At 34.4% G+C, this 26,687-nt stretch overlaps 1 protein-coding gene across 1 annotated transcript; it reads right to left on the bottom strand.

Moving 5' to 3' along the window:
• Window positions 1–341: 341 nt before the first annotated feature.
• On the bottom strand, window positions 342–24,949 carry LOC111393060 (VAN3-binding protein-like). The gene is made up of 8 exons (XM_023018460.1): window positions 24,635–24,949; window positions 3,742–3,852; window positions 3,111–3,224; window positions 2,200–2,617; window positions 1,762–1,995; window positions 1,433–1,482; window positions 1,149–1,206; window positions 342–977 (listed from the first exon to the last, which is right to left on the bottom strand). Exons 1-8 carry the CDS (start codon window positions 24,947–24,949, stop codon window positions 763–765), a joined length of 1,515 nt encoding a protein of 504 aa, XP_022874228.1. The 3' UTR covers window positions 342–762.
• Window positions 24,950–26,687: the final 1,738 nt, after the last annotated feature.

The raw sequence follows: 26,687 nt of genomic DNA, 5'->3' as shown, positions 1-26,687 counted from the left end.
TAATAGTGTTTTTGTTGTTTGTTACATAAATACAACACGAGCGAATATTGTCTAAAATGTAACATATCAAACATAATATTCAATTGTTTTAATACCCAATAATCGATTAAGAAAAAGGCTAAGTGTACAACTTTTACAGCTTTCTCACAAAACGTGGGGCCCGTGCCTTAGAAGGCTGCCATAGTTGCTGCCAAAACAATTGTATTTATAGCATGTCTCATCGACTAATTGGGAAAAAAGACACCGCTAAGAAAGAGAGTGAACTTAATTGTCAAACAAAGAAACTAATCCAAAGATATGTGCTACACATAAAGTGGTAACTACAGATGAAGACAAATCAATTTTACACCAAATTAGAACCTTAATCTATTAATATCCAACCAACAGCATTTCAAGAAAAGCAAAATATAGAATAAAGAGCATCCCAATAGGATTCGTACATTCTTTTTGACCAAACCCTAGTCCAAGATCCTTCTTTTCTTGCCCCACAATATAAATAAAGGACAAAAGACTTGGGTTCACATGGTTTTCTTGCTTTTCCTTCACTTTACTTTTCAACAAGTTCAAAATCACAAAAAACACAACCCCAAAATTACATTCACCAAAGCAAAGAGGACCCCATTTGGATAAACTTTTACTTCAATTTTCCTTTCTACATTAACACAAGATCAAACCATTCCACCCCATGCTTCAAATATAAATGTTGTCTGATATTTTGTCAAACTTGCCAATTAATAATCTAACCGTAACTGTAGAGGAATTTCAAGTTCTATATCTGTTGTTTTTCTCTGCAGCAATAGCAAGAAGCCTCGAAACACCTTGAGTCCAAATATCGTATTCTCTCTGATTTTTGCACTCGAATTCGACAATCCCTCGTGCCACGGTCTTCAATGCAAAATATCGTCGATCTTCACCACCCTCAAGCAAGTGGCGGCCTGGCCATGCTGGAATGTCCTTCAATACCTCCAGCACTACATCTGAAAATTCAAAAGAAAAGGAAAACTAAAAAGTTAAAGGTGAATACTTTATTAACTTTCTTTAAATTCATTGCATTTTCCACTTTCTCAGATCCCCAGATGGAAGTCCCACCACCTCCGATCTGATCTCATCATGAGAGATTGAGAAAGACAAAAGCATAATCAACTTACTCTTTTTCTTTTTAGTGACAGTCCCAGCAACATGTTTGCTCTTCATCTTCAACATTACCTAAGCCAAAAAGAAAGGAATAATAAGTTGTAGATGGCAAGAAAAAGTGAAAAAGCAGAGTCATATTGTTCCCATCATTTTGAACTTTAACTTTTCCTTTTGATTGCAATTTCCTTATCGTCCCTACCATTGATTGATTAGATATTATTTTCATCAGATTATCAAAGTGAGTGCAATAATGCATCAAAGATGGTTAATTATTCAATCATGAAGAAGAAAAGCCTACCTGACCTGTTTTGTTGATATAAACGGACACGATTTTCCAGTGAAGATCACCTGCAATTACAGGCATAGAACTTTCAAGCAACTTAAAAGAACATTGCAATTTGAAGTTACACAGAGTGAAACAATTTAAGAAATAAATCTTCAGGCGAGGTTGAAGAACTTCTTGACAAAGAATAAGGATAATAGAAAATCTCTAGGAATCATTTCCACCACATTTCGAGTATCACCAAGTTGTGTGCTAATGGAATTATAATTCTAGGACATAATTGTCAATTATTCATCCAATTATAACTAATATTTAAACGGAAAACTTCAATTAGGATGAGTTACCATTGCGAGTTAGTTTCAGGAGCTCAGAACCTCTGGCCAGCAATTCTCTACTGCAAATTCCGAGGAAATTCTCTTCGGGAACAAGCTCACCACTGAAACTACTGTTTGAGCTTCCATTACTGCCCCCATCTCCACTTGTAGTAGCTCCCATCCCTTTATCAACAGGGATCACAGCTGCAATATTCCACACTTCCTTCAATGCCCTTGCCCTTAATGTGGCTGCACCACGCAGAGCTACAGAATAGATACCATTTAGAGAACTTACGAAAATCAACAATCGGCAAGAAACATACGAATATTATCAATCAAGATATTAATTAACAATTTGTACCATGTCAAAACTATCAGCAGCAAGCAGAAATTTCCATATAAATTATAAATTAACAAGTATAGAATTCAATTCACCCAAATCCCCATTAAAAATTCAATAAAGCATACCAGTAGCAGCAGCTGCTGTTAAGGTCATGATATCGCCTGCTGACCGAACATTGACAGCCGAGCTAATAACTGAAGCCAAGTATTCGCGTTCAGCTCCCATTGACTCGGCTGCTTCAACACATTGTGCCGCCACCAAGGTCGCGGCAGATGCCACGGCCATGTCAGTTTTAGCCATCTGCTCATCCTTCCCAACCCCAGATGATGCTGCAGTGGCAGCAGCTATGGCAGCAATGGCAGCAGCAACCCCGGCAACAGAAATGGCAGAATGGAGCTGAGCATTCTGTGCTCTATTCTCCTCTTTCTTTTTCTCTTTCCTGTCTTTCAACCACCTTCCCACTGTCTTCCCACCTGCACCCACAGTGGTACCACTAGCGGCACAGCTACGGTACTGGCTATTTATGGGGTTCAGCCGACAGTACTGCAAAAGCAAACCGGCATCAGCATTTATACTAACAAAAATTACGCAGTAGACCAGTAAGTATTGCAAAATAAGCAATGAAATAAATCTAAAATCACATTTTTAGGCCAAGAATGCACCGCATACCTAGTGATTCAATTAATGTGACCCATTTTAACCCACCCCCCATAAGTATATTGGACCGGTTCCTCTAGGTACATAATAATTTAGGATCATATTCTTAGAGAGATGAAAGAACACTAAACTCAATTATTACCAACAATCATTCATATATCTCCATTCTTGATTGGCAAGTGAAAGGACAAACTAGTAATTCCAAACAATCTCATTCTTATCACATGTAGAGACAAAAAGGGTCAGTAAATCTGCAGTGATTATGTACCGAAAGGTTAAAATTTTCAATTCTTCTTTCAACTGAAAGAAGGTCATTAGGCTTTGCAAATATAAGACAACTTGACAGTATAATGAATAGATTTTAAAACTCAAATTAGACCTTGGGATCATCCATTTCAGGGGGTGAGACAGGAGGGCTGTCAGTGAGAGATCCACACCCATTAAGAGGTCCACTGCTGTGGGATAGCCTTCCAGAAGTGCGAGGTGATACCTCCTGCTGTGCATTTAAAATCACATATCAGCATATAAAGTTTTCCAAATTCAAATCACATAAAAAAATTTAATCTTGGAAAAAAAAAGAAAAAAAAAAAACACATTGAGAGAAGATGGAAGGAATGATTGTTAGTTGACAAAGATAAGCGTGATATCTTTTAGTATTCTTATTAGTCGTCGTGTTTCCTCGATTATATGTCTTACATAAATGTTTCAGAAATAGCTTATAGTTCCAAGAAACTCTTGGTTTTCCCATAAAACACCAAAATAATCATTTTTTACCGTCACTGTATAAACACACAAAACTGAGGAAAATAAACAAGAATCAAGAAAGCTAATTTTTAAGGATAAAAAAAAAAAAAGCAGGCTAATTATCTAATCTCAATAAATTCCAAAACAGAAGAGAATAAGTTAAAATTAGTCAAATAATTCCACAAAGAGAAAAAAAGCAGATTGGTTGTGGACAAAAAGAAGATATTTTTGTCGTCAATTTGTTATCAAATCGAGTATATACTTACAGACTGAGACATAATGCGTTCCATGACAAACTGTGAAGTTTCAGAAGAAGCAAAGGAAAAAGGGTTCCCGGAAACAGCAGCCTCCAACTCGCCGGCGCGATTTTTTGTTTCCTATCAACCAGTCAAAATTTAGCACATTCCTACACAGTCGTTAAAAATGACGAAATCGCCCCCGGGACACTCCAAGAACGGGATAAGAACTCCATTGGCTCTCTTGGAGTCTCCGGCGGCCGGAACATTGACTTATGTTTAGCCTGTTCCATTTCTCTGTGGAGTGGAGGTGGAGTGAAACTGTCGAAGTGCGGTTATGGGAGCGGTTGAGAGAGAGAGAGAGAGGTGTGTTAGAAAGATTAATGGGTGAGTTGGTTCTTTATTGAGTCTCTATAGAGAGAGATGTCAGTGTGTGTTCGTGGGTGTGAGAGAGATGTCAGCGTCTCACAAGGCTTTGTGCTGAGAATTACTTAGGAATCATACTACTCGTGCAATTTTTATCGAAATTTCACATTTTACAGTATTACATCCATTCACTTTAAAAATAAATTTTTTTTTTTTAAATTCAAAGGCTCGCATTTTGACAAGATCAAGGTTGTCAACAATTATTGTCAACAAGGATATACAAATAGCTAATTCAATGATACGAAATTCTTAGACCAAGTTCCCTTGTTTGGTCGAAATTAATCAAAATTTTTATTTAAGTTAAAGTTAATAATTAATTTTAATAAATATTTAACCACATATTTAATCAACTTTTGTTAAGATTTACTAAATTTTTTTTTTCAATCTCCATCAAACAAGGACATTTTTTTTTTAGATTATAAGTTTTTCAACCATTTAACTGTTGATTTTTTTATTTTTAATTTTTAATTTTTACTACCCAGATGAATTATGAAACATTTTGTGACAATCTGCATGAATGTTAAATGCTGAAACTTCATAGCAATATAATCATGATGTGGCAACAGAAATTAAACCACACTCCTTTCGCTTGCTTTCATTTGCATACAGATAAAGAAAATGTAATTTATATAATTGAAAATATAAATTTTTCTTATATTAAGCTTCTGATTGAGCCCCCTTTTCTCTCATTTTATTTTTATTTTTTTTTAGTTTTTCTACAATTTTCATTTTCAACTACACACTCTTCATTGAAATAATATTACACGTAAATCAAAATTTATCTTCTTTTTTAATCATATATTTCCCATTAATTTACTATTCAATAATACATTAAAAGGACCTAATGGAGCTCAAACAAGACCTAAATATACTTGTATATTAAGTAATGGTTCAAAAAAGAATATTTTTATTTGTTGGTAACAAGTTACATTAAATAGAAGTATATTAGAAAATTGAGCCCTCCGGAGCATATCCCAGTGGTGTAAAGGACAAGGGTGAAGTATACTCAACCTTGCTAGCAGTTGCAGTGTGAGGGTTTGATTTCTAAAACATGGATTGTGACTCTTTGTGGGTATTAGTGTACAAACAGCTCTTATTCCCTGCCCTGTTGGGGCACTTTCCGCAATTAACCTTTCTCACGATGCTCCAAGATCGAGGTGGTGGAGGATCCTTAAGATTGGGATTCAACCTTTGTATTAAAAAATTGAATTAATGCACATGAGAATTCGTTTCGATTGATTGTCTTCTATTCATTATTCAAGTACAAGTGATTCAGTTGAAAAGGACTATTTTGGTTTTAAGCGTTTAAACCCATTGATTGAAATCCTACTTTTTTATTAGGAGAGAAAATCAAGTGTACGTTCCAAATGGTGTACCAATTATTTTCTTTATTTAATTTAAATGTGTCGTTTTGAGTAGTAATATGGCAAGTAAGGGTCATTTCCCGTAGAGAATTGATTCAATTATGTCAAGTGCGCACAAAAACATAATATTAACAATTAAATGCGAAATATATTAAATGGGAAGTTTGTTTCGTTTAACTAAGGAAAGCGATGAATTCGAAATAGAAAAGACTTGAAATTTGAAACAAACAAAGTGGTTGTCGATTGAATATGAGAAAATGTGATTGGGGGATATTTCATCACCACGAGAATGATTTTCATGTCAATTACCACAAATATTTTCGTTATCAAGATTAACAACAATTCGAGAATAATTACATGCTCAGTTAGCTCAATCTCTTCTTACATGTTAGTCGAATAAAACAAGCTCTTTACTCGACCCTATTCATTAAACTTAAAACAGACTCTCTAAATTTAATTTAACAAATGCATTACGACAAAAGAGATGAATTGAATTAAGAGCAAACTCGCAATCTCGATTTACTAACTTAAGTGTTGATCCACATACATTCAATTGAAAATTCTTCATAATCTCTTGAAATGTAATTGCCACAAAGGTTTAGAATCAATAGCTATTACGTACTACTAATCCCAAAATAGCATTAATCGAAACAACTCAATCATTTAGTTGTACATCTAAACAATCAAGAAGAACAAAATCAATATTTAACACAGTGGATTAAACACATCAATTAAGAGAACTATAAAGTACAAATTAATTGAAAATCATAACTCGGTTTTAATTAATCCCCAATCACAAATATATTTAGTTACCCATGAAATATTGACAAATAACTAACAAATTCTTACAACCCATTAATGGAAAATAAATTAGAGAAAAGAAAAGCTTATTGATAATGAGAGCAATGGGTCTCCTCTTCCAAGCTATTTCACTATCTCTAAGCTCTAATCTTCCCCAAAATATCCAAACCAATATAGGTTAAAAGAAGAAGTAAAAAGAAAAAGGGAAAGAAAATAAAATAAAAAGAAGACAACCGACAGCCTCAAAGAAGAAGAGAAGTCCAGTTGGTTGTTCTAAATTTCTCCCTCCTCCAAGAAGTCCAGAAGCTAAGGTTTTAATATTTTAACCTAAAGGAAATTTTCAAGAAAGGTCCTTGGAGTTTAGAAAAAAGTAATAATACCCGAGTGGCGCCTAGGCCTCGGAACAGTGGTGCCTAGGCAATGCATATTTTGCCCAAACTAACCGGGCGCTATTTTTGCTTTCTTTTTATTTTTATTTTTTTATATAGTTTTCAGTTGCGTCTTTGGTTGTCTTCTTCGTTTTCCTTCATCTTTAGCTCATTTCTTGCATAAATTCCTTCTAATTATCGCTCAAAATTAGGTTTTCACATACACAATAAAAATAATTAAATTAGGCAATAAATTGCTGATGAAACTCACAAATATCTAAATTTAATGGTTCGAATATGTGCCAAAAACCGACACTTATCAACTTTCATAAGATCATCAGTATAAGGTGTAAAATTGGATTAAAATTAGATTTTTTAGTAGATTATGATAGAAGTTTTTGAAATGTATGGTTGAAAAGTTGTAAGACCAATGAAAGATGTGATTAATATTGATTGTTTGACTTTTACTTAGATTAAAATTGGTCTTTAATTCGAACCAAACAAGCTGTAATAAGATGATTGAAAAATGAAAAAAATGGATTCTCCATTACTATAAGATTTGGCTTTATGTCTGAAATAACAATGAACCAACCTTTCGACTTTCTTGACGGAACAATGTAGCTTCTCTACTCCGGTGAACAGTGAACCAGTGAGAAGAGGTTGGAGTTATCTCTCCCATTGCACCTCTGACATGAGAATTAGTTGTTGAGTTTAAGTAAGGATTGGCATGAGTTGGGTTGGGTCGATTTTTTCCCTAATCCAAACCCAACATAACATGATCGGTTTAACCTAGAGATGGCAATCGGGCTCGTAGGCTTGGGCCGCCCGTGGCTCGGCTCGAAAAAAGCTCGAGCCCGCTCGACTTGAGGCTCAGGAGAACCGTGCCGAGACTTGAGCCAAGCCCCATTTTTAGGTGCCGGGCAAAGCCCAAGCCAGCCCGTGTGGCTTGCCGACTCGGGAGAACGGAGCATATATTTTTAAAAAAATTTTAAAAATTAGGTAGCATGCTGCTGCCAGAAATAGGCAGTAGGTTGCTACCTTATTTTGCAGCAACCTGCTACCTTAAATGGTAGCTTATAAGCTGCCTCTTTAAAAAAAAAAAAATCCAAAACCAAACAAAATTCGAGCCGAGCTAGAAAAGGTTCAAGCCGAAAGCTCGGGTTGAGCCTAATATTTTTGTCGAGCTTTTGCTTGGCTCGGTTCGGGCTCGAAAATAAGCTCGGATATTTTACCTGAGCCAAGCCCGAGCCTAGAATTTCAGTTCACAAGTCAACTCGTTGACATCCCTAGTTTGATCTAAAATCAAAACGAGTTTGAAGCTGCCTCTTTTAAAAAAAAATCCAAAACCAAACAAAATTCAAGCAGGCCTGGCTCGGCTTGAAAAGGCCCGAGCGGAAAGCTCGGGTTGAGCCTAATTTTTTTTTCGAGCTTTTGCTTGGCTCAGTTTGGGCTCAAAAATAAGCTCGGATATTTTACCCGAGCCGAGCCCGAGCCTAAAATTTCGGCTTGCGAGTCAACTCGTTGACATCCCTAGTTTGACCTAAAATCAAAACGATCAAACTCATTTAATGATTTAAACCTAACCCAACCCAAACTGATCAAGTTTGGGTCAATTTAGGTTGGTCGGTTTGGGCTTCGACCCAATTAAAGTTGGATCCAATTATTATTTTTGTTGAATTGAAAACCTTTATTTTTTTAATACTTATATAAGGAATTCTTTCTGAAGAATAATATATAAATAAGTTTAAAATTTACAAAGCATTAAATTTTTTTATTTTTTATTTTTACAATTTTTTGAAATTTATTCATCTTATCATCATGTTCTTACTTTTTACTTTATTATCAAATAACATTTTATTTGTACAAAGTGTTTATGTGAATCAATTTATGTAAATAAAATGGGCTCCTCATATCTTTACAATATGTTTATTTTCGGTTTTTTTTTTCATCTTAGATATTAATTTTTTTAATTCAATGGGTTGGATTGGGTTGGGTTAGGTTTTGAATCATAACCTGAGTCCAACCCAACCTCAAATTTAATATTTTGATCCAACCTAATCCAATTGAACTTAAAAAACCTACCTAAATCGATTGGTTTGGGTTGGGTTGATTGGGTTGAGCAATTTGATTTGGATTTTGCCTAGCCTTAAGTTTAAGTGGAGAACAAATGACACTTAGCATGCAAAAAGAGAAAGCCAGAAAAAATATTGTAAAAGGGTCCTCCATACCTTGCACACCTTTAGGTATTTATAGGTGTTTACTCTCATGTAACCACTGAGCAGTTTCCACCTACGTGTCTGGTGGTTACTCCCTACTCACTAGGTAGTTAAGAGGATTAGTTATGCAGTTACCAATCAATGCAAAGCACATTTGAACGATTGGGAGACAAGGTGATTGATCGAATTTCCTAGCGGTCGATCAATGTCATGGCAGTTGATCCACCACAGTGGTAGTCAATACATCATCTTCACTTGGTTGGCCATCGTGTCCACTACTTATACCACATTATCACTAGCCCTTCTACCTCTTATCGATAAACATCGTTAAGAGGTAGCATCTACATTCTTCAATATTACATAAGCGATTATGTGCTCTAATTTTTATAATATTATTATTTTCCCCCTAGTCATGTATTGATATTTGGTGGAAAGTTAAGGGATTGACTTTGGCAAATAGCTAGAAGTTATAGGCTCAATCGACTTTGACACCTGGCAATTTATTGGAGGGATTTTTCCCTCCAAAAATTTCACCTATATAAAGGAGAGGGAAGTATCATTTTTCATCTACTTTTTACCTTGCAACCCCTAGGCGACTCCATTTACTTCATCTATAAGGTAATATCTTCATCTACTCTCATTTTCGTGAAATTTCTCTTTCCATTTTTATATTCTCAATCCATTTCTGTGTATAAAGTAGTATTATCTTCTTGTTCTAGTCAAGAAATTTCAAAATCTTCTTTTTCTACATCGAATGGATCAATTTCTCTTTGCTCAAATAATGGAGGTGGAAGCGAGAATAAGGGTGAGAATGGGAGAGAGTCGACCGAACCATCCTTTGAGGGGTTGATTGATGGCCAATGAGTTGGTCGATCAACAAAGAGGAGCGATGGTCAATCCACCAGCCCATGCCTAACGAGATAGTCGATCAACCACTCTGTGAGATGATGGCATTCAGTAAATCTCATTGATCCCAATTTTTTGATTCGCGTTATCCTGAAACCCATATTGGTTCCTTTAAAGCTCCCAATCAAAATTTTGAAATTGAGCAAGAGTCGACTGGTGAGGTGGCGGTCCTTGACATTCCAATGGGACCTAGCTCTTATAATTGTTCAATCAAATTGAGTCAATGATTGTATGGATGGAGGTTTTAGCTTACCTCTACATCCTTTATTTATCTTGATTTGCAATGAATTTTATCTCACTCCTAAATTGATAAATCCTAATGTATGGAGGAAAGCTCTATATTTGTTAAACATTTGTCTCCGTGAAGGGATCGTACCCTCCAGTAAGCTCTTTAGGTGTTTTTTGAGTTACATAACCTACCTTAATACAATGTTTTTGTCTACTTCACTACTAGGATTCCTTTATGTTTTCCTAAGTATAGGAATTCCAATAGTGGATGAAAGTCTTGATTCTTTTTCATTTGGCCCGTCAATGTTAATTTCCATTCAATACTAATTGGAAACACCCCAAATTAATCTTTTTAATAGTCTCGTAGATCTTATTCCTCTTTTAAAAGACCAAATATGATAGTTGTCCCATCTATTGGGATCGATCAATCCATTGGTAGGCTTTTATTTTTTGCCTTTACTTCTACTCTTGCATGTATCTTTTTTCCTTTTATATTGTGTTTGATAAATTTTGTTGCATGTATATAGATATGGATTTTTGACTTGAGAGAAGCGTTGAGCTCGCTACTTGAGCTTGAGCTCAAGAGTGATAAGGGGTTGTTCTCCTCATCCTCAAAAAAGAGAAAAGACGTGTGGACAAAGGAAACGGAAAGAGCATGGCAAGAAACATTTGTAGTTGTTGGATGAGCTTTCAAAAGCTATCCTACCTTATGAGGTTGGAGGAGATGATTCAAGTTGCCATGAGATTGAGCTCGAATGCGAAGGTCATTCCCTTCTAGACTTTCGATTTCCTGTGATCGAGTGGGCATGATGTTGATTTGATCAAGACTTGTACCATTCCTTGTCATGCTAGAAGCTCATCCACGCATAACGTTGACGATGTACATAAGGTCTTGGTCATCTACAACAAGAGGGTATAATTTTCACTTTACTTTTATGTTTTTGGTTTTTTTCTATCTGTGAGTTTTTCTAATGATATGATTTTACCTTGCTTTTTGCCTTAGATGTTTTGAGAATACATGATTCATTCATCGAAGCTAATCGCCTTTTTGCAAAAATAAAGACTTTGAGGATGATAAGGCGAGCCACTTTAAGAAGAAAATTTCAGCATTGAAAAAGTCTTTTGATGCTCAAAAAGCTCACGTCAAGGAGTTAGAGTCTCTAGTGGTCGAGTAGGAATAGGAAAACGATAGTTTACACTCCTCTCTAGCCCATGCATAGAATGACGTTGTAGAGTAGTACAACACTTTTTCAGAATTTGCTAGAAACACGACGCGTATGGGGTGAAAAGAATGGTGGCCATTGCATGACCAAGGAGTGGGTGGCTACTGAGCATTTTGTCTATTGACCCTTCAAACTATGATAGAATTTTAGGTCGATGTAAAGAAGAAGAAGTGGCGAACAAGGTAGCCAAGGTATTTAGATGGGTCTGCATCTTGGAGAGAGGGTAAAGGAAAATTGCACACAGAGTGATTTGGTTTCTCTTATAGATTATTTATTTTCTCATATGTTTTATTGTTGTCACTTTTTATCATTTGATGAACTTGTTGTTTTTCTTGGTCCAGGATGTGGACTGGATCTTGTATTTTACTTCGCTTAATCGTTATTATGCTTCTTTTTGAAAAAAATGACTCATAATCATGTTGTTGAATGAAATTATTTCAATATTCATTATGTTTCTTTCCACATTAGCATTATTGTTTATAACTAGGGAAATCGTCCTATTAGCATATAAAAATTGTTAACAAAAATGATATTAACAAGTTAGGAGGTTTCTTCTTGCCTCATTTTTTTGTTTGACTACATAGTCGTCGATTACATAGCGACAGCATAGCAATCGAAAGCGTTGGCTTTGTTTGATGTCGTCATTGCTTGCTACTCAATAGTTTGCTCAATTTCGAATTTAGTTAGCAAATTCTTGTTCTGTTGTGTCAATTGGATTTTTGAACTTTTAACTATTTTTTTGGTTTTCGTGCTCATCGACTAGCTCCTTGGGCGATTTTGATATATTAAGGGTGTGGTCTAGTGATTTTGAACCTTAACCAATTTTTTGATTTTGAAAACTCATCCCTTGGACCGTAGAGCGACTTTGAACTTATAATCGATTTTTTTTATTTTGTTGCTTACCACTTAGCCCTTTGGGCAATTTTGATGTATTGAGTTCATGGTCTAGTGATTGTGAATCTTAATCAATTTTTTGGTTTTTAAAAACTTACCACTAGGACCGTATATTAATTTTGAGCTTATAGAAATTTTTTTTCTTCCTCACTGTTTTGCCACTGGGACTATTTTGATGTGTTAAGTGCCAAGTCTAGTGATTTTGAGTCTTAACTAAATTTTTTGTAATTTGAAAGCTCACCAATAGGACTGTAGAGCTACTCCCTTGAGCTCGAGGCTTGAATTTCTTCATGGTAGTACCCTCATTAACTTTGGCCTTACTTATGACTAAATTGGCTTTGTTGGAACCCATATTGTAACTAGCATTTGCTGCTACGAAGTAAACCACAATTTTGAGCTGTTAACCAATTTTTTGGGGGCTATTTTGATGTGTTCGATGTCTATCTAATTATTTTGAGCCTTAACCAATTTTTTAGTTTTGAAGAATCATCACTACGACTATAGAGCAATTTTGAGCTTTTAAGTAATTTTTTTTTAATTTTCTTATTCACTGCCTAGCCCCTTGAGCTATTGATTACTGGGATAAGTTTGGAGCCCATGATCAAATTGATTGTAAATCAAGTCCATGCATTTATATAAAACTTGCCTAGATTTAGGGACTCAATAGGCTTATTAGGAGTCCTGGCTAGGCTGGCCCTTCCTTAGTGCCATTATCATTTGTCGCCATCTTAACATTCCATTGAATGGTGCTAATAATTACAATAGGATAGCAGCTACATTTGCAAGAAAAATAGAAAGACATCCTAGTTACATTCATAATAAGTTAGACTTAAACGTAAACTCCTACTCAATACCTTACTAATGATAGTACTTCTTGATATGCTTCTCATTCCATAGTATGCCTGATGATTTTCTTTCAAATCTTTGAGACTAAGCTCTCTTTCTAATGCTATGAACTACTTTTTATAGTCCTCCCAATTTGGCTCTAACTTAGATAGAATGTCTCCAGCTACTACTGAGTACAAGATCTTCTGTTTGAATAGCTACCCTTGCTCTCGTCCCTTAAGTAGTCAAATTCTGTGCTAGTAGCCACGATGTCTGGTATTTAACACTCATCTTGCAAATTTTATTTAGGATTTCAACTAGAACTACAATCTTAATTCTGAAAGATAGCTTGAAAGGTATTTCTTCCATTGGCTACCATGGCATCGTGTGATACGCCCATAAAACATTAGGCAACTCGTCTGCCCGTAGCCCCCTCACTGGACTAACCTATGTACTGTTTGAAATTACTAGTATGATCCCGAACTTCAATAATTTTAGAACCCCTGCTTTTAACACATCTTTCATAGCTAGATTTAATATCTTTCGGTGCTTAATAGATAGTTTGTAAGATTCTTCCATCAGAATTTTATACATATAAACTATAGGACTTATTCCCCTTAATATCAGCTACATATCAATCCGAAGTGGCTTTGTGTTCTCTCAATACCTTTAGCAGTTTATCTTCTTCATCTTTACTAAGTGATAAAGAAATAATCTCCAAAGAAGTAGAATTCTTCTCCATGAATGTATATTGAAGGTGGTCTAGAAGTTGTTTCAATTCATATTTTCTACTTCCATTTTCCTTGATCTCATTTGAACCTAAATTGATTATCTTCAACTGTTGATGATTCAAAATCCAATATACAATCAACTAAGTCTTTTCTTTATATGTACCCTCCAGCAGTATCAATGCCATCCCTTGTTACATTAATCATCATACAATGCTCCAAGAACTCTTCAATGAGTACTTTATCCTCCTTAACTACAAAATTAATGGAGTCAATTCTATGTCAAGTATTTGTGTCCTCTGGAAATTTCATCGCCCAGTAAATATTGAACATCACTTCTTCATTTACATTAGAGTTAAGTGACTTCTTTGTACATAATCATGGCGGTTGCTAAGAATGGTCTATTCAGAATTAGTGGAATCTCCTGATCTTCTTCCATATCCGAAATCATGAAATTGACCGAGAAGATGAATTTATAAACCATTTAGCAAAAATTATTCAATAATCCCTCATAGGTATATTAGGGATTTATTAGCTAACTCCAGAGTAATCGTTGTTGGTTTTACTTGCCAAGGCCTAACTTCTTTAAAACCTATAAGGGCATCAAATTGATGCTAACTCTAAGATTACAAAGGACTTTATCAAAAGAAGAGCCTCCAATAGTGCAAAAAATAATGAAGCTACCCAAATCTTTCATTTTTCAAGGGAGCTTCCTTTGAAGAATAACACTGTATTCCTTTATCTACTTCAATGTCTCATATTCTTCGAACTTCTTTTTCTTTGATATTACCTTTTTCGTGAATTTGGTATAGTTTGGCATCTATTCCAAGGCATCTGCAAATGGGATATATATGTGAATTTTCTTCAAAATATGCAAGAACTTGAAAATTGTGCATCAAACATCTTATTCTGGAATCTCTGTAGTAAAGGAAGTGTTAGCTTGATAATTGGTGGATTATTAGGGAATGATATAGAATTAGACTTGTAAGCCTTCTTTGTTTCGTCGGCCGGATTTTCTTGTTCTGCATCGGCCGGATTTTCTTGTTCTGCAACTATTTGCTCTTTCTCCTAATAAGGTGTAGAAGTTGGTGACTCTATAGGCATATTCTCTTCAACTTCCTTACCACTCCTCAAGGTAATAGCTTTGCAATGCTCCTTCAATTTCACCTTTGTATCACTTGGAAACTTTTACTCTTGTTGAGACTTCATTGATTTGTGACCAATTTGAACCTCAAGATTCTTTATTATAGCTCCCATGTTAGTCTCATGAATATTATCCAAACGTGACTCATTTTTCTTGAATTGCGATCTTGTCTCTGAAATAGAAGTCCCTAGAATGTCTTCTAAGGATAGTTTGCCTTTAGATTATTGAGTGTTAAACCCAAGATGAGGTTGAAGTGTGTTTCTATTGTTGCACTTCTCAGTCTCGGATGATAATGATTAGAAGAGTAGTTTCTTCTCTGATTATAGTTCGTGCTATTAACATACTAAGTCTACTAATTTTCTATTTTTGTCTCCTGTAGTGATGAAGAAGTAGCCATAACTAAGTCTGTCTTATGTTGATTACTCTAAATAGTAAGTGTAACTATTTGATTAGTAAGTTATGCAACATGTGCTGCTAGTGAAGTGATGGGATCCACTTCATGAAGACCTGCTATTCTCTTTACGCTTGATATCTCACTCGACCACTGATAGCTATTTTGTAGCTATGTCATCCAACAGTGAATATACAACATATGTTATTTTAGCCATTAACGTATTTCCTATAGTTGCATCCATTATGGTTTGAATTTGGCCATCCAACTTTGATAATCATGTTAATGGAATTTTCTAAGCAAATCTTTAAATCTCTTCCATGCTTTATAGAACGGTTCGTGCAATACCAGAATAGTTGTTATTGACAATTGATCCTACATAGTTCCAAATACTTGGGCGTGCAATACCGGAATAGTTGTTATTGACAATTGGTCCTACATAGTTCCAAATAGCCCCTTGTTTATTATTTCTATTAGCTGCCCTTACTTCCCGTACTGTCATTGCTTCACTTAGAAAATTGAAGTACTTTCTAATTCAGGATCAACAGGTAGTAGTTCAAGATTTCTTGTTCTTTGCATAAACAGCTGAAAATAAAAATCAAGAACTATTAGGGGATAAAACAAAAAATAAAATATCTAAATTAAAATAAAAGCTAATTGGTAATAAAATCAAATATACCAATCTCGACAATGGTGTCAAAAACTTGTTAAGCATTTTCTATACCGTAAAATATACAGCAAGTGTACGGTGTTAAGTTTTATAATATAAGATCAAGTAAGGATGTCGAACCCACAAGGATTGAAATTTATTTCTTATTAAGTACTATTATTATTTCATCTTCTATTTGATTTAGAAAATTAAATTTTACAATCAGTTTTTATACTAATCTAAAGATGGATGTCGTGGCAAATTTAACTAAATTATGCAAGTTATACAAGAGATTTATCTAAGCGAAAAGGCCTAGAGAATGATTTCACTGTACTATCAACAATATTTCTCAAATTATATAATTACTTCTATCAATTTTTCCTATATTTATATGTAAGAATCCTAAAGTAATGCTTTCACTCTCTTGAGTGCCGAATAGTACCTATCTTTACATTTTAATTCTAATAAATCTATTCCGAATTAATATTTAGAAATTATCAAGTTTGTGGTTCCTAAGTGGAACATACTTCAAAGAATTTATACTTTCTCTCGAAATCTATAAAATCAAGGCTGTTTTGTTCTTAGATCGCGCCTAAATTTTCTTTTCTTAAGTGCTAAAATTTAAAGTATCAAATCATTCAACTATTGATCAAGCAATTGAAAGTAATGCACAAGAATCAACAAAAATAAACTCATGAGAAATTAAAAGAAATAACTCTAGTAAAATCCGAACATGTTTCAAATTAGGTTACATCAAACTCTAGTTCTAGAATTTGTTTCATGAATAAGAGGAGACATAATCTAATCCAATATTAAGAACATGGAGAAGAAAAGAATGAGAAAAACTAATTTGGTGCTTGAATTCTCCTCCTAGATGTTATATTTCTTTCTCTAATTCAATCTCTTGTTCCATGCCTCTTGCATCGTCGAATTCCAAAAAAAAAAAAAAAACTAGTTTTTAGGGTTATATTTATAGTGTTTTTAAGTCTTGGAGGAGTTAGGATTCGACTGGGCCAATAAACGAATAAAAAAATCAAAATTATTATTCTTGCTAGCGATGCCTAGCTCTCTGCTAGTTTATCGTGATTTCTTGGGTGCCTGGGCATCCAAATGAGGTGCTGTGGTGCCTACTATACAATTTTTTACTTTTAGCCTCATTTTCTTGTCTTTTTCCACTTTCTTCTTCTCTTCTTCTATCTCCACTTCTTGCCCACTTTTATGATCAGCAATTTAGCTTCATTCCAAGATCCAAAACACGTTATTATCATCAAGTTACATAGACTACAAAACAGTACAAACAAACACATCAAAACACTCAAAAGTGCTCAAGAACAAACCAAAAACTAAGCTTTGAAGGTGCTGAATCAATGAGTAAATTACACACATCATTGCTCTTTGATGATTACCACAAACTCCTACACGTATTTTGAATAGCACTTTCTATGTTTCGATCGGACACAAAAATTTCAAATATGGCATAACAAAACCTCAATTGTAAAGTTGTCTATCAATAATAGTGAAAAAGGCTACTCGAACTCTCAGCCTCTTTACTTCAATTATCTTCCGACATTTTATCTTTTACAAGATAGTTTGTAAACGAGTCCATCTAACTTTTTTCATGCTCGATGTTTACAATGTTGATCCCATTCAAAACACTCGGCCGTCATAGGACTTGTACATTTTTTGTGCTTGGAAAATTTTTAGGGTCCGCCAATGCAACTTAGAAAATGCATACGCTCGTCCTTTGTCATTACAAGAGACCTTGGCTATCTTGAAACTTACAAACCCTCTCTATAAGTCTTTAACTTTTATCAACTAGACCTCTAATTTACAGTCTTTCATTTTTAAAAACCCCACTTACCTACATAACTATCAATTGAGAGTCACCATAAATTTCAGCTGTTGACACCCAGCTAGGATGCTAAAATTAGGCCCGTGGTCACTACTTGATATTTGACTTCATTGTTTGTGGTCAAAAATTCAAAATACAATATATACTTCAACTCTTCAGATTTTGTTCCTATCATAATAATACACGCTCCGGATCATTCGCTATGTGATGACCCATCTACACAAATCTTCCAATCTACCTCCTATCCTATGGGCTAATTAGATGGGGTTGTAAGTTTGGCAATAAAATCAACTAGAGCTTGTGCTTTTATAGCTGTCCTTGGATTGGATGCAATATCTAACTCACTCAATTCGATTGTACCTTTTAATATTCATTTGGAAATTTGGATCGATGTAAACTTTGTTTAACGAGTTGATCAATCATGATTTACACTGTATGAGATTGAAAATATGGCCTTAACATTCTGATTGCCATAATTAATGCAACCGCTAATTGCTTTGCAAGGCTATATCAAGTTTCAGCGCCTTTCAATACTTGACTAACATAGTAGACTATCTATCTTCTTTACTGACACCGCACCGACTGTAAGTGCTAAAATTGCCAAATATAAATACAACACATCTCCTGGACTTGTCCTAGTTGAGATTGGTGGTTGTTTTAGCGATTGCTTCAAACATTTGAGGGACACTTCACATTCTTTGGTCTATTCAAAATCTTTTGTCTCCAATCGCTTTGAAGAAATTATAACATTGGTCTGTTTCTTGACTCATGAAACGATTCAATGCAGCTACCTGCCCTATTGGCCGTTGAACCTCTTTCTTACTGGTTAGGACTTTCATTTCTAAAATAGCTCAAATTTTATCTGGATGAATACAAATTTTTATATGTCAATCCAGTGATCTCCATAAAAATGACAATACTTGCTTTAAACCCTCTTGCTAATAAACGCGGCCATTGGCTTTGACCAATTGAGCTTCTTCATATTTTGGATTTCCATCATTACCTTGACATGTAAAGTGTTCTAAAGGTCTTGACTTTTTCTTGCCTTAACCTGGTTGATCAATCTTGTGGATACCCCTATTCATGTGCCTATTTTTCAACTTGTTTCTACAAAGGCTTTTCTCTCATCATGTGAGTTTTGGACACTCGTCCTTCTTGAAATTTTTGTGTGACCTTCTTCACTTTCTCTACATCTATGTATTTATCTCTCTTCTTCAACAAGTCATGTATCAACTCCAAGGAGTTTCTTTAGATTGACATCTTAAATACCTAATTTTGCACCTCATTTTATTAATGTAATAACCATAGTAGACATTTGAAAGTCTTTTATACCAAGCACAACTCAACTAACTCTGGCTAAATAATCACGAAAAGCCTCATCTTTCAACTGAACAACCTTCATTAACCTGAATGTTGTCCTTATCTTTCTCCTCTCTCTCCATGGCATCGGTGAAAATGATCTGCATATAGTCTCATCAAATAAACTGTCCAAAGATGATCAAGTGGATCTGTGACTCCATTATATGCCTCTATCATCGATTTTTTGAAGTTTTTTGGTAGAGGGACTCCTATGATTCCCAGCACAAAGGAATTTTCTTCTAAAACCATTTGCATTCGTCTATCCTTCCTTTTTTATAATGCATCGTCTATCTTCTATGCCATCATTTCATCCATCTTGCATTCTAAGTCTATTATAGGAAGCAAAACTAGTGACTTCGTAATCTCTTTGGTTTCCAACCATTGGCTGAATAATCATGGGGCAACCCTTTTTTATCACTTGGGATGATTGTTTGTGTATATCTTATGGTAGAACTTTTGGTGGATTCAAGACAAGGCCAATCACACTTTAAGCTTGGTTTTGTAAAAGAGCCATCATGGCTGCAACTGAATCCAAAGAATACAAAATTTACTTTGTGTTACATATTGAGGTTATGGCAATGGCTTTTGAACCTAGGCAGTTGATTTTAACTTTGCCCATGTTTTCAACTTAGAGCATATCACTCCTAGTTTACTTTTTCGACATAACTTTTATGTCCAAAAAATTCTTACGGACGATGCCAATAAAATAACAATGAAACTACTTTTCCAATTTTTTTAACAAAACAAGGTGAATTCTGCTACTCTGGTGAGCAACAAAATACCCACAAGAAGAAATTGGGACTATCTTTTATGTTGTACCTCTGGAGTGAAAATTAATAATTAGATTTAGATGGAGAATAAATGACATTTATTAGGCGAAAAGAAAATGCCAAAAAAGATATTGTAAAGAAGTCTTCCATACCAGGTATGTCTTTGGGTATTTATACGTGTTTACTTCCATGTACACAAGTGAGGGATTCCATCCATGTATCTAGTGGTTACTCGACTCACTAGGCGATTAAAAGGATCAAAGGTAAATATATAGTGGTTACCAATCAACGAAAAACACGTCTGAACAATATCGAGCTTCCTAGTGGTTGAGCTTCTATTGGTCGATTGATCATCGTGGTAATTGGTAGACCATCCAGCAATCGATCAATCATCATGGTGGGCAATCATCTACAAAAGTAGTAGATAGATCATTTTTGCTTGGTTTACTATTGTGTCCATTACTTGTACCACATAACTTCAATGTCGAATTAAACACAACTTACATTTCTAATATTGCTTAAAAGAGGATTTTTTTACTGGCACTAATGTAGTAAATTTAACTTTTCAGAATATTGATATGTGACCTGATATGAACTTATGTAGCAATAGTAGTTCCAAAACCCACATAAGATTGAATCACAACCATAAGAAAGCTAAAATCTTGTTTGAAGCTTGACCTAACAATTTGAAGAATTAAGGAACCAAAATTATAAAGTAACTTGACCTCTTAATCATAAAAATTATGAACATTGCTATGAAATTGTTGAACGATACAAAGATGAAATCTTTGATAAGTTCGAAATTGAAATAAAGAACAAGATGAAAACAAACTTGCCATGAAGTAATCTCTCAATAGTGTGTTAAATTTACAATGAAAAGAATAATCCCTAAATATAGGGAACTCAGAAAAATACTAAACAAATAATAAATATTCTAAAAGTTTTCAAAACAAAAGAATTCCGACAGTATTAAAAAATTGGAAAACGTGTCCAAATTTTTGAGCTATGCAACTGCATAGTGCACTTAGGTATGCTAGCGTGATAGGCCTTCTTTTCTTCTCGAGTTGGTTTTGTATTTTGAATTCGGCTGCATGCATGTTAAGCCTATGCGGTTGCATGGTTTGCCAGAATATCCTCTTCATCCTTTATTTGAATCGAATGCACCCATCTTGACTCTTTTTCCATGCCTACATGAACTTTGATGTTTTGCTCGTTACGTTCGAACTCTCAGCCCATGTAGCTTGAACAAGTAATCCCATAGCTTTCCTGATCTTTTTTGCTCGCAATCTCGTCATTAATCATTTTTCCACAATTAATGGATTCTTCCACAGTCAACGAATCATTGATAGCCTTCCTCTTATGGTTCTAATAAATCCCTCCATCTTCAAAAGGATTCATCCTCAAATCTTCACGTGCATCAAATAGAAATAGATCGAAAACATTGAAAGTAACAGAAATATTATACTCACCTTGAAGATCTAATTTATAGGCATCGTCATTGATTTTTTTCAAGCACTTGGAACGATGCATCTCCTTTCGGTTGCAATTTTGACCTCGCTTGAGCCCAAAAATGCTCTTTTTCTCATATGTACCAAAAACCAATCACCGGGTTCAAATGTAACACTCCTCCACCCTTTATTAGCTTGAGATGTATAGTATTTATTCTTCTTCTCAATATGAAGTCAAACTTTCTCATGAATTGATCTCACCAATTTAGCCTTCTTCTTTTCATTTATACTACCTGTTTTATCAACAGGTAAATGAATTAAATTCAAAGGAGTTAGTAGATTAAAATCATATACAATTTCAAAAGGAGTATAAAAAGTAGTAGAATGTGTGGCCTATTACATGCAAACTTTATAAATGACAAGCAATCCTCCTAACTTTTCTAGTTCTTATTGATTATAGTACACAAAAGTTGTGTCAATATTCTATTAACTACCTTAGTTTGTCCAACTGTTTGTGAGTGATAAGTAAAAGAAAATAATACTTTAGTTCCTAGTTTATCCCATATAATTTTCATAAATAGTTAATGAACTTAAGATTGACATATTGCCCCCGTTTGATTCTCATTTTTATTAAAATACATTTTTCTCTCTGTTCTTTTCAGTCACACATTTTTCATTAAAATAATGTTACACGTAAATCAATTTTTTTTCTTATTATTCATTCACACTTCTCCATCAATCTACTATTCTAAAATTCAATTTTCCATAAAAATGAGTATCAAACGTCCCAAAATTTTGCATGTATTTAAACATCAACAACACATCTTAAATGCTTAACATGCTCATCTACACTCTTGCTGCATACTAGAATATCATAAACTAGTAAAAATGCCCCTATGAGTGTATGTAACATATGGTTCATTAATTTCATGAAAATACTAGGTGCATTAGTAAGTTTAAAATTACTTGTTCCATAAAATTCATCAATTATATTATCTAACCTAGGTATGGGATGAAGAAACTTTACCCTGATATTGTTGACTACCTTACAATCAATGCTTATCAACTTCTCCACTTACCTTTGAAGCTCATTTATCACCTCAAAGATCAAGTCTTCAAATTCCCGCAATAAAGAATTAACAAAACTAGGGAGGGGTTTGTTAGTTTCCACTAAAGCCATCTTGTTTTCAGTATCTTTTGCATAAATGCTCACTTTTGACTTTTCTTTTCTCTCTTCTGTGTCTAATCTTTTCATTATTTTTAGTCATCTCTCTATTTTATCTCTTTTTTTTTTCTGAAGTATCAATTTCACTCTCGTTTTGACCATCTTTCTTTTTCTTCTATTCTTCACCTCTCAATTTCAATTGATCTTCATAGATTTGCTTTGGTGTTAATAGAAAATGAGTAGCTGATTTTCCATCTTTGGCAAATTGTATTTATTTTTATACTCTTTATACTATCATGACCTTCCCAACTAAATATGCCCAACAAGCATAAGAACCACGTCACACATCACCTCATCACTATACTTCCCAATAGTAAAGCTCATCAAGACTTGCTTATTAATCTTGAACTCCACATTCATTCAACTATTGCAACCTATAGGGTCAATGATGTTTTAAACTAGACAAACCCACCTAGACAAACCTAATTTCTCTACAAGAATAGTACTCGCTATATTAGTACAACTCACCCATCAATAATCATACTACATATCTTCTTGTTGACATGGCACCAGTATGAAAATCGTTCTCCCTTTGCTGCTTCATATCATCCACGTTGATTCATGTATTGAGAGCACATCTCGTAACAAGTGTTTCACCTATCACTGGGTACTCTACTCCGTCACCATCTCTAGCATCCTCCAATTCGGGTATATCACTATCACTCACCACTTTTCCATTATCATACAAGATCATTGCCCTTTTCCTAGCTACTTCATCTTTTCTCCTTGGTGGTTTGGTTTTAACCTTTGAAATAGTTCCATCATTTCTATTACTATCCTACTTTGTTTTCTAAGAAGGACTAAAACCTGAAGACCCCGAAGAATTTCTAGCTGATCTTTTTATTTTTAACTGCTTCTTCACTTTCATAGTCACATGTAACATGACCTCCAACTCTACATAATGTTATAATTCCACTTTATTGGCTATCTCTCTATTCAAAACATTCAAAATCTTAGCCATTATGGCTTTCCGATCATCCTCAACATTTGCCCTAATCATAGCTATCTCCATCTCTTTATGATAATCCTCTATACTCATTGAACTTGGTTAAGGCCCTGTAGTATTTGATAAAGATTCTTATAATAATGATTAGGTACAAGCATTTTTCTCATTATGGCCTTTAGTTCACCCCATGTTTCTATAGGCCTCTCATTAATTCTCCTCCGATTTGTTGCTAATTGATCCCACCTAAGGCTGGGCAAAACTCCAAAATCGAATCGGATCGAACCGAACTAAACAGAATCGACTGGTTCTTCTTATGTTCAATACCTAAACAGATATCTGAATCGATAACCGACGGGTTCGGTTCGGTTCTCGATAGTAGATCAAGAACCGAATTTCCTTAATTTTTTAATTTATTTATTTTAAATAAGTCAAATTATTTTATTTTTCCTAAATAAATTTGCTAAATAGTTAATTTAGCTTAAATCCAAAAATATGATTTTACTATTTCTAATTTTCTATACAAGCCCAATTTAATCAAATTGACCTAAGTTTTGCCCAAATATGTTATTCTACCATAGTGTGGTTTATACCATTCTGGAGAAAATCCAATAGAAGCTCCATAGCTAATTTCTTCATTATTGTAAGCTTGCTATCATCATTTTCCTGTGATTTTAACTAAAGAGAGACGCTAAAGATATATAACATTGGACTCCGTTATTTTGTAAGAGATAAGATTGAATATGCCATTAGTTGAATTAATTTAGCTTTGCAAATATTAAAAAATTAATTATAGTACAGAACATTGGAATCGAACCTAATCAGACTGAATCGAATGGAACCGAACCCTAACGATTTCTTAACTAAATTTGGACTTGACGATTCCACTTACTAAATACCCAAAAATTTCGGGTTTGGTTTGGTTCGGTTCTAATGAAAAGAACCTAACCGAACCGGACCATGTTGGCCCTAATCCCACCATGTGATTCCATAATCAGTAAACTCTATAACTGCTAATTTTCCCTTTTTCTCCTTAGAATAGTTCTGGTAAAAAATAAAAATAACTCCAACTTCTTTTTCCACTCTAAATACACCTCTGAATTGTTTTTGCCGAAAGAAGAGAGCTACAACTTGGAATGAAGGAATTTTATCTTCATGCTAACCAAATTCCAATCAACCCCATCCCTACTAAAGTCTCTATAATCTTTTTCTGGCCTTCTTTTATGCATATTTCCTCTATTTCTCATCCTAGCTACTTCGTTCTCCAATAATTGATCATCATCATTCTCATTACCCAATTTAGTCTCATCATCCAACTCAACTTCAGGGTCACACCTACATTGCCTCCTAACATTAAGAACTCCTCTAGGTTGCCCCTTTTGTGAGTTTGCAATCATCGTATCATGTTGATCCACTATATCTCTACTTTCTCCAAATACCACATTCATCCGCTCAAATTGTTGTTGCATGGCTTTCATCATGAAGGCTCGATTTTTTTCCCTTCTAGATATTGATTCTTTTTTGCAGCTAGAATTTAATTGCCTCACGTACTTGCACTTGTGTTCACTCATTTAGCTTTTTCCCTCTAATATTTTCACCGGTCTTGGTTTTTCCACTCAATGATTTCTTTCAAGTTCTTTAAGGGACTAATTAATCTCAATCAAAACATTTTTTCCCTCAGCAAGAACAAGAAATTGAAGAAGGGTAAAGACTTTAGAAAAAAGGACTCAAGAAAGGAAGGAATGAAAGAATTGAATAAAAACACAATCAAGAATTCCAAGAAAGTGGTTCTTGAAAATGATTTATGCCTTTCCACCAAAAAAGAAAAAAAAAATGATACCAATTGATGATTTGGGTAATTACTTAAAGGAAATTGCGCTTCAAAAAATTTCAAAAAAGTGTTTCTTGAAATCGAATAAGCCTCTTTTTGGCTTGAATTTTCTTTTTTACGGGAATTTTTTTCTAGAGTTTTCCTTTTTTTTTTTTACTTTAATTATGGGGAAAATCAACAAATGCAAGAAAAATCAGAAAAAAAAATTGTAGTTGGTGCACTAAGCTTAATACACAAAACAATTCTTGAATGTTATTGGTATTTATATTGATGTAAAAGACTCAAAAAATGATGGAGACTTGACGAAAAAATGGGAACTAAAAAAAAATTGCGGAAAGATAAAGATACAATCTTGATTTTAAAGTCAAAGCTCTAATACCAACTAATATAAATCCATGTAGCAATAGTAGCCCCGAACCCACACAAGATTGAATTACAATCCCAAAAAGCTAAAATCAAGGATGACCTAATAATTTTTTGAATCAAAATTATAACAGAGCTTGATCCATTAATCACCAAAATTATGAACCGTGCTATGTAGTTGTTGAATGCCACAAATATGAAATCTTTGATAAGTTCGAAATTGAGTTCAATGGAAAACAATAAGAAAGCAACCTTGCTTTGATTTAATCTCTCAATAATTTGTTGTTTTTACAACGAAAAGAATGAGCCATATATATAGGGGAACTCATAAAAACCTTAAACAAAACGGAAATAATCTAAAAGTTACAAAAACAAATGAGCTCTGATGAAGATAACAACTAAAATACGAGTCCAAATTTTTTAATTGTGCAGCCAAATATAGGCCTTCTTTTCTTCTTGGGTTGGTTTTGAGTCTTGACTGCAACCGAATGCATATTAAGCCTATACGGATGCTTGGTTCACTGGAATCTCCGTTTCATCCTTTACTTGAATCAAATGCACCCGCCTTGGTTCTTCTTCCATGCCCAAGCCTCTCGGCCCATGTATCTTGAACAAGTAATCTCATGACTTCATTGATCTTCTTTTCTTGTGATCTGGTCATTGATTCTTCTTCCACAATCAACAGATCATTGCTAGCCTTCGTTTCATGGTTTTCATCGTAACCTCATTTTTCCACAAACAGGTATGTTTAGATTTTTGGGGTTGGGTTAGGTTGGGATGGAATGGGTTGGTTGTGGTGGGGAAGAAATTGGTTGAAGTGTGTGAAAAGACTGTGTTGCCCTTTTAAAATTATTTATTTTATACCTCTTTAAGTGGATTTAACGAAAACAGTAATGAGGATGGATGATAGGGGAGTCTTGCTCACTTAAAAGGTCATATAGGGGAGCTTTCCACCAATTTTACAGGATATGGTGATACTGCGCAATAGAATGAAAGATTAGGAGGATTTTGCAAAATAAGCC

Source organism: Olea europaea, chromosome 4, assembly GCF_002742605.1.
Source record: "Olea europaea var. sylvestris chromosome 4, O_europaea_v1, whole genome shotgun sequence".
Lineage (NCBI taxonomy): Eukaryota > Viridiplantae > Streptophyta > Magnoliopsida > Lamiales > Oleaceae > Olea > Olea europaea.
Note: the sequence above shows the minus strand (reverse complement) of the source record. Positions and strands in the feature narration are given on the sequence as shown.

Bases quoted from the DNA above. Each gene is read 5' to 3' on its own strand.
- LOC111393060 (XM_023018460.1), bottom strand. From the start codon at position 24,949: ATGAAAGCCATGCAACAACAATTTGAGCGGATGAATGTGGTATTTGGA. The intron at 3,853-24,634 runs GTTAGCATGAAG...ACTGGTTGATAG, and splicing joins ATGGGGTTGATTGGAATTTG to GAAACAAAAAATCGCGCCGG. The intron at 2,618-3,110 runs GTCTAATTTGAG...TTGCTTTTGCAG, and splicing joins CTGAAATGGATGATCCCAAG to TACTGTCGGCTGAACCCCAT.